This window comes from Vipera ursinii, assembly GCF_947247035.1.
Source record: "Vipera ursinii genome assembly, chromosome: W".
In the NCBI taxonomy this organism is placed as follows: domain Eukaryota; kingdom Metazoa; phylum Chordata; class Lepidosauria; order Squamata; family Viperidae; genus Vipera; species Vipera ursinii.
In genome coordinates this window covers 8,349,172-8,358,597 of record NC_139522.1, presented here as the reverse complement: position 1 = coordinate 8,358,597, position 9,426 = coordinate 8,349,172, and the positions used below count along the sequence as shown (strand labels likewise).

The following is a 9,426-nucleotide window of genomic DNA, read 5'->3' as shown; positions in this document are numbered from 1 at the left end:
CAGGAGTAAATTTTTCAATTGTTTCTGAAAGTGTTGATGATGCTATTGTTGCTGCTGTTTGCAATTAAATACACTTTTAGAAATAGGAGTAACTTTTTGAAACATATCCTGTGAAATTCTTAGAAAGACTGGTACTTCTCTCTCCTCCTTCCCAGGAACACAAGTGGATATACAGAATCATCTCTACTACAATCACAAAATAATATTTAAAAATAAATTCATAGAATGTAAAGATTAAAAGGAAGGGACTATAAATATATTCTCTAAAATAAACTAGTGGAATACCAATAAAAAGGGACACATTTTCATCAAATTTGTCACAGTTTCAAAAAAATAGTGGCACCATTCTGCAGACTTGACTTCTTCAGAGACTTGTGTGCTTTTGGAGAAATCCCCAGTTGCTATATGCTGTAAATGCATAAATAGGCAATCCTCAACACATACAGTAACTGTCCAAAGTATGCTTGAAGTCATTCAGTGAGAGAGTGTTCACACCTCTTCCAATAAACTTGTTGCATTATCACACTATAGTGTTTATCTTTGGGATATGGTGGTCTTCTTCCAAGTATTAACCAGGACAGGTCCTGATTAAGTTATGAGCTCAGACAAGTGCTAGATATTGATAAGTGGTCCAATTGGATAGTTTTCATCCTAAGCATCCAGTGAATTTACAAACCCATAGAAGTGACAGGTATGCAACATTACTGAAAAACAATAGTAAAATGGATTGCTGTATAAGAAAATCTTTCTCACACAGAAATATCCCTGTAGTGAACTAGTGAACCTGGATTGCAACCAGGTTCACTGAGAGGTCACCCAACTTTCTACCACCAATAACTTCTTTTTGAAGTAAAAAGCTTGTTGGAACACAAAAAGCACTTATTTCAATGTAGTTGCCAGCTTTTAAAACACTTCCAATTCTTGCACCTTTACATGAAATGAAACTACAGGAGTTTCTCAGGTAAAGCACTTCCTAGGAAAGCTACAATCCTGAAAAGCAGTCCAGACTTTCCCTAACCAACCTCTTCATGGATATGTGATTAAAAGTTCCATATTTGCCAGTTAACTGGAAATTCTGGGAACTATAATCCTTAGATATCTGGAAGGCACTGGCTTTCTCCATGCAGTAATACAGGATTAAGATTTTGCAGCACAGAACTAATAAGAGGGGTGGTCTTTAAATAAGAGACTTGTTAAACACAGTTATAGCTTCATAGCCAAATCCTTCATCAATACATCTTTTTCTGGCTTTCTAGAAGCCTGCAATATTTTATGAACAATTGAATCTAAAGTTCTAGTTGGGAACAGATCCTCCTCCAAATAAATCCATTTCAATCAAAATTTAGTAATACTTTAATATAATTAGCATATTCAATAAGTGATAATAAATTATGTTCACATTTCCTGGAAAGCATTTTCTTTTCTACCCAAGAGGTTTTGCCAAAAGGTGCTGGTGGGTGAATCTAAAAGTATTGCATATTTTAAAATTAGGATAAATTATACAGTACATTAAAAGGATAGTTCCATTCCCCCAGCTATAAATAATAAATAGTTGATTGTCCTTAAAATAGTTTCTTGTATTGAAAAGTACCTTTGAAAAAAATGTATTTTAAATAAAACTGTTCCAATAAAAGAGAATATATGTAGCTCAGGATCGAACTGCAGAGTTCTTTATGCTTTCTGAGTTTGGTTGTTTGTTTGCAAATGTTTCATTACCCAACTAGGTTCACACTGATATTACTAGTCAGATAATGAAACATCTGTGAGCAAACAACCAAGCTCAGACAAGCTCCACAAATAAAACTGTATGCTGGCAAAAATATATTTATAGTCTAAAATATTCTCACAGTATGATATGAAATCAAATGGGGGCTCATTTTCAATGTTGTTTACATATGGTTTGCTGTTTAACTTCCTAGGGTTTCTGGAGTCCAGACTTTAGCAGTTCTAACAATGTTTTGCTCCTTGAGTTGTTTTTCATCAGTCCAAGAGAGTGAATGCCCAGTGATTGGAGGAAGTCCATAATCTGGGTCACTTGGAGAAGGTGTTCCTGGAAGGAAGAGAAATAAAGGAAGGGGGGGTGGGGGAGAGAGAGAGAGAAATTGAGTATTCCCACCATAGTCAGAGTGGAATAAACAGTCTTAACCAAGACATCCCATTTTCTGTCACACATGTGACAGGGGAGTAGCAGGTGCTCAGCTAACTGTGGCATTATTTGCTGAGTATGTAATGTAGTGTTACGCTCACTCACCACTTCATCTAGCTCTTGGATAATCTGTCAATGTTTTAAGGAATTGAATAATTGTATTACCCCAGCATGATATTTGGGGAAAAGCAGGCTCTTCCCATAGCCAAAGAATAGCATTCTCTCCTGGCTGCCCTTCAGATATGTTGGACTTTAATCCCTATTACAGTCACACTGGCTGGGGATTTCAGAAGCCAAAATCTGGAGGGCACTAATTTGGATAAGTAGAGGTAGCACAATATTCAGTCTTTCCCAATGGATGAGGGCTCCTGCAGAGGCTATCTAGGAAGCATCCTAATATGAATCCCAATTTATTTTGACTGCATGCAGACATTAAGAATACTGTGGTATATTGCTGGGTTTCAAGAATGATCTTCTGACAGTGCTGCAACGATTTGAATGTGAAGAATCTACAGACCATGTAAGGATCACCTTTGGGTCGGTGCAAGTATATTTCACTAGGAAGCAAACAGGAGGGTGAAAGTTTCCGTGTCTGCTCTTGCATATCGGTGTGGATACTAGCAACAGTAGCAAAAAGACACTAGAAAATCCGAGCTCGATTGAAATACTTATTGGATACCTATTTCGTGTCCCAAGTCAGTGAGTATCAAAGTGAGGTTGCAGGTTGTGAAGATCTCTCTCACTCTTCGCGGGAGGGAAGTGAGATTATAGGGGATGGGGAGGTTGAGGACGGCCATCTACAAGGTTTTCACAGCCGCAGCGAGGCCACTGTGACCAAGAAGCCACCCTCCCTCTTTTCCTTTGGAGTGCGTTTGACCGGGATGGGAGGCTCACCCTGCACTTACTTGTGCCCCGGTGGCAGATGATAACCGTCTGGGGCTGGCATGGGCTTTTGTGGCCCGCGCTGCGCAGGGGTAAGTCGGACTGGACCACCTCGCTGAGGAAGTTGATGTAGCCAATGGCCAGGCGCAGCGTGTCCACCTTGGAGAGGCGCTTCTCGTAGGGCAGAATGGGGATGTGAGAGCGCAGCCCCTCGAATGCGTTGTTGATGGACTGCATCCGCCGCCGCTCGCGCACGTTGGCCGCCTGCCTCAGTTGCTGCAGCTCGACCTCGGACCGCACCCGCCGCCGCTGCCCCGCTGCCGCGCTGAAAGCCTTGAGGCTGCCCCTGGGTGAGGCCGCCAGTCCGCAACAATCGTAGATGAAACTGGCCGACGACGGCGAGAAGGACACCGAGAAGGTACGTGGAGCAGCTTCACAGCACAGAGCGCCGTCGGGCACGCCTTCGAATCCCGCGCCACCGCCAGTTCCGTCGCTGTGGTAACAGTCGTGGAACGGCGAGCCCAGGAAGCCCACCTCTGCCTCCATGAGTTCGTCGCCTTCCAGAGGGTTACAGGAAGACTGGTCGGTGAAAAAATCCTCGCTGTCGAAGTAAGATTCTAAAGAGAAGAAGTCCGGCCCGGCCCGAAAGTGCTCTAGTAGTACCGACTCCATCCCGGACCCGCAGAAAAGTGGCTCGGAAAAGGTTTGAGGGGAGGCCACTTGAGAGCGAGTTGCTGCCTTCTTTTTCGCTCCCCACCCCGCCTTTGGTTCCTGCTGCGCCGTGACTGCCCCTTTCTGGGTATTTGCGCTCGTTCTCTCTCACCGACTGAGGCCGCAGACTGAAGAGCGGCACGCGAGGATTTTTATGAGTACAACCGCAAGACCGTGCCATGAACCATTATAGCCAGCCAATCAGGGCTCAGTGGAGGTCCTCCCGTGATCAAAGGGGAGTGGGAATATACACCTAGGCTGTTTCTGGAGGGGGGGGCAGAATACACTTTTTGCGTCCCCGTTTGCCGATTTCCTTTTACCTGTCAGTGCTTCTTCTTAAAAGCAGGCGGCCTAACCCAAAGATGCTTTTTCAGGAGGCAACTGGACTTTCTTGTTTTTCTTTGAAGACGATTCCCTTCTCATCCAAGAAGCTTCCTTAGCTCTGACTGGATGGTGGTGGGGAATGGAAAGATTTATACTCCTGCAAACAGCTGTTCATTTGCATTCTTTTAGGGAGTCATTAAAGCTACCTGGAGGCTTATCTGTGTCTTCAGGGTCACCTGAGTAGTGCAAATGGGTGTGGAGCCTTCTTGGAACTGTTGAAAGGACTGTGTTGTAGACTGGAGATAGATGATGTCAGATCCCTCTCCCTCTGTTGAGAGAGGGCTGTTCAGTTTTGACATAGATGGCCTCTTTGACCCCCTCTTTCAAACCAGTGGTCCTCTCTGTCCAGAATGTGGACTTTGCTGTCTTCAAAAGAGTGGCCTTTGTCTTTTAAATGCAGATGGACTTCTGACTCTTGTCCTGATGGGTTTGTTCTCCTATGTTGTGCTATACAGTTGTTGTTTCATTTCCGCAATGTTCAGATCTGCACATGGCTCACTGTATTGTACTGCATATACCACATTCCTCAGTTTGTGTCTGGGTGTTTTATCCTTGGGGTGGACAAGCTTCTGCCTTCAAACCCTTCATGGGTTTGAAGTGTGCATGTATGTTGTGTTGGCTGAAGATCCTCCTGAGGTTTTCCCGATATTCCTGCAAGGTAAGGAATGACTATGTTGCTTTGTTTATTGTTTTCTTCATCTGTTAAAGAGGAGCTCCTGCTAGGTCTTTATTGAGGTTTGATGAAGGCCCACTTGGGATAGCCACACATTCTGAGGGCTTTCTTGATGTGTTTTATTTCCTTTCCTTTTCCTTTTTTGCTGGTAGGCAGGCCTCCAGCTCTGTGGTGTAGGGTTCTGATAACTCCCATTTTGTGCTCCAGTGCGTTGTGTGAATCAAAATGTAAATATTGATCCATGTGAGTGGGTTTTCTGTACAGGTGAAACTCAAAAAATTAGAATATCGTGCAAAAGTTCATTTATTTCAGTAATGCAACTTAAAAGGGGAAACTAATATATGAGATAGACTCATTACATGCAAAGCAAGATAGTTCAAGCCGTGATTTGTCATAATTGTGATGATTATGGCGTACAGCTCATGAAAACCCCAAATCCACAATCTCAGAAAATTAGAATATTACATGCAATCAACAAAACAAGGAGTGTACATAGAACAATATCGGACCTCTGAAAAGTATAAGCATGCATATGTACTAAGTACTTGGTTTGGGCCCCTTTTGCAGCAATTACTGCCTCAATGCGGCGTGGCATGGAAGCTATCAGCCTGTGGCACTGCTGAGGTGTTATGGAAGACCAGGATGCTTCAATAGCGGCCTTCAGCTCTTCTGCATTGTTCGGTCTCATGTCTCTCATCTTTCTCTTGGCAATGCCCCATAGATTCTCTATGGGGTTCAGGTCAGGCGGGTTTGCTGGGACACTTTGAGCCTAGAATATTGCACCTTTTCACAATATTCTAATTTTCTGAGATTGTGGATTTGGGGTTTTCACGAGCTGTACGCCATAATCATCACAATTATGACAAATCACGGCTTGAACTATCTTGCTTTGCATGTAATGAGTCTATCTCATATATTAGTTTCCCCTTTTAAGTTGCATTACTGAAATAAATGAACTTTTGCACGATATTCTAATTTTTTGAGTTTCACCTGTATGTGGAAGGGAAAAGTGTGGAAGAAAAAGGTGCACAAGCAGCAGGGATGACCGCAGCCTGGAGAGGATTGTCAGGAAAAGGCCATTCAAAAGTGTTGGGGACTTTCACAAGGAGTGGACTGAGGCTGGAGTCAGTGCATCAAGAGCCACCACACACAGACGGATCCTGGACATGGGCTTCAAATGTCGTATTCCTCTTGTCAAGCTGCTCCTGAAAAACAAACAACGTCAGAAGCGTCTTACCTGGGCTAAAGAAAAACAGACCTGGTCTGTTGCTCAGTGATCCAAAGTCCTCTTTTCTGATGAGAGCAACGTTTGCATCTCATTTGGAAACCAAGGACCCAGAGTCTGGAGGAAGAATGGAGAGGCACACACTGCAAGATGCTTGAAGTCCAGTGTGAAGTTTCCACAGTCTGTGTTGATTTGGGGAACCATGTCATCTTCTGGTGTTGGTCCACTGTGCTTCATTAAGTCCAGGGTCAACGCAGCCGTCTACCAGGAGATTTTGGAGCACTTCATGCTTCCTTCCGCAGATGAGCATTATGGGGTTGCTGACTTCATTTTCCAGCAGGACTTGGCACCTGCCCACACTGCCAAAAGCACCAAAACCTGGTTCAATGACCGTGGGATTACTGTGCTTGATTGGCCCGCAAACTCGCCTGAGCTGAACCCCATATAGAATCTATGGGGCATTGTCAAGAGAAAGATGAGAGACATAAGACCGAACAATGCAGAAGAGCTGAAGGCCGCTATTGAAGCATCCTGGTCTTCCATAACACCTCAGCAGTGCCACAGGCTGATAGCTTCCATGCCACGCCGCATTGAGGCAGTAATTGCTGCAAAAGGGGCCCAAACCAAGTACTGAGTACATATGCATGCTTATACTTTTCAGAGGTCCGATATTGTTCTATGTACACTCCTTGTTTTGTTGATTGCATGTAATATTCTAATTTTCTGAGATTGTGGATTTGGGGTTTTCATGAGCTGTACGCCATAATAATCACAATTATGACAAATCACGGCTTGAACTATCTTGCTTTGCATGTAATGAGTCTATCTCATATATTAGTTTCCCCTTTTAAGTTGCATTACTGAAATAAATGAACTTTTGCACGATATTCTAATTTTTTGAGTTTCGCCTGTAATGTCAATTTGAAAAATAACTTCCAAAATGGCTGCTTTTTGAAAACTGAAGTAATTGCAGCCCTTCCCCCAGGTGAATGGCTCACCAGCTCACTCCGAAGCACAGCTCCTAAAGCTACTTAGAGGCTACTGCTGTATGGATGGTCTTGTGGGGTGATTCTAGGACTCTCCCTAACCCATGAAAGTCATAAAAACAAAGGGTACTCAGCTCCTTGTTAGTAGTTGAAGAAGCTTCAGTTCTATTGGAAGAAGGAGGAACTGCCGACTATAGAAGAATGGACTTTAAAAGTTTCTGACCTGGCGGAAATGGCAAAGATTTTGGCTTATTTGAAAGACCATTCGCAACAACGTTATATTATGGAGTGGAAAAAGTGGATTGATTACATCCAGAACAAATATGGGACTAAAAAGTTTCATTTAGCATTTGTATAAGTTTTGATGTGATATTAGTATTGCTTGTAGTCATTTTACATGAGCTAGAGTGCGATAGACTTAATAGTTTATTGTTGTTAACATATGGTTGTTTATGATTGTTTTTACCTTTATACCTTGTATTTAGCTCTGGGAAGTTGGGGAGGGGGGAGGGGGGAAGGGGAGGGGGGAGGGTTAGGGAGGGTTAGGAAGGGTTGGGTGGGGGGAGGGGGGGAGGGATTGTTAAAGATAAAATGTATTGAAAAACTTTTCAATAAAAAAAAGAAGCTTCAGTTCAGAGGAAATTCCCACTAGACTGGTCAGTTCATCATGTTCATTGGAAGCCCCCAGAATTTTCTTATAACAACTCACTACTGTCAAGGTTCCGCCTAATAAAACCAAATAAATCACAAGTCTAAACTTTCCCCCAGGGATTCTGTAATGTATTGGCCTTATCTGTTTAAATCACTTGCTTAATGTCCAAACTGCTTGCTTAATGTCTGACCTACTTTCTGTGTGTTATGTAACGGTTGCTGTAGTGAGCCACACTTGCTGTCTCCAGGCTGATAATTAGGTTTGGGTCGGGAAACTGCTACTTCAAATCTATTGGTTGCCGCCTAGAGGCCAACCGTATAAATAGCTGCGCAGCAGCTATTAGCTTGCTTCTGTTCTGTTCTGAGTTAATAAACTTGTTGCTGTTTGAACACATCGTCTTGCTTAATGCCTTCGAACTGAAGATATAACAGATTCAATGTAACTAGATGTACAGTAACATTCCCCTCCCCTCTACTATGCTATAGATCATGCTACCCAATGAAAGCAATTGGCAGGCTCTGTGACACTTCTTTGCTCCTCCTTCCAGAGCCTGCGGGAATGACCTTGGTTCCCACAAGACTGCTCTGTGTTTTGTCTAGCAAAACTTTCATTTTCCTCCCCCCCTTCCCCCCAACCTATGTGGCAACTTAGAACAACAAAGATTGCTTCAGCCAGGTTTGTTTCAGAAGTTGACAACTACACTCATCAATTTCAGTGACACCATTTCAAGCCATGTATGTCACACACCCAAAAGTGTTGGGAGAGCACCCCGCATTGGACTCAACCATCCCAGGGATGGTTGACTTCTTATAGGAGCAACTTGCTGCCTAAGCCTTTTTGAAGCAACAACTTGACCAAGCAAAACAGTCTTACAAGAAGGCGGTGGGTGCCCTCCAGCAGAAGGGGTCACCCATAGCAGTAGGGAACAAAGTCTGGCTCTCTACCAATTTCTTAGCAACTTCAAGAGCTTCCAAGAAGCTAGATGCTAAATTTGCGTGACCATTCAAGGTTCTCTGACGAATCAATCCTGTAGCCTTCTACCTCCAATTGCCTCCATCAATGAAGGTGCATCCAATCTTTTACCAAGCCTTACTCTCCAAAGATGCCCCCCCAAGTGCACTAAGATCTCAGCACCCCACCCCACCCTACACCACCAGTCATAGTGGAGGGAGAAACAGTATGAAGTGGAAGAGATACTAGATTTTGGGAAAAGAGGCAAAGGCATTCAGTATTTGATTCATTGGAAGGGTTACCCAGTTGCAGATCACACCTGGGAAAATTCATGGTATGTTCATGCCCTTGATTTAGCTTGCTAGTTTCACCAGTGCTATCCTGTAAAACTATGACTGACCAAACTCCCAGCCCCCTGCCCTCCATTGCCTGAGGAACCTGTCAAGGTGTGATACTCACTTATGATGGGCCTTCCACCTCCGGTTTTCAACTCCCAGGCAGGGGAGGGATCTTCTAATGCTGTTTGTTTCATCAACCACCACCTGGATCCCCAGCTCCTTTAGATGAGAGGAAGGAAAATTCCTTTGAAACTGCTTTCCTTCTGTCCTTACCCAGTTCCCATGAGAAGAAATGATACAAGAGCGGGAGAGCAGCATTGAAGAGCCCATGGAGGAGGAGAGGGGCCAAGTTGGAGGAGTGGGTGATGTAGATGACCAGGTTGAGCCTGAGGGAAGGGTCAAGCACATCATCAGTCTCAACTCCCTTTGCGCCCACAAGAGATCTAAGTCCAGCCCACCTTGAATTCCATGGACTCTT

The 9,426-nt window shown here is 43.8% G+C and overlaps 1 protein-coding gene across 1 annotated transcript; it reads right to left on the bottom strand.

Annotated features, from left to right (window-relative positions):
* Window positions 1-1,822: 1,822 nt before the first annotated feature.
* Window positions 1,823-3,819, bottom strand: LOC310648232 (pancreas transcription factor 1 subunit alpha-like). The gene is made up of 2 exons (XM_083375977.1): window positions 3,052-3,819; window positions 1,823-2,050 (listed from the first exon to the last, which is right to left on the bottom strand). Exons 1-2 carry the CDS (start codon window positions 3,698-3,700, stop codon window positions 1,908-1,910), a joined length of 792 nt encoding a protein of 263 aa, XP_083232103.1. The 5' UTR covers window positions 3,701-3,819; the 3' UTR covers window positions 1,823-1,907.
* Between the last annotated feature and the right edge of the window lie 5,607 nt (window positions 3,820-9,426).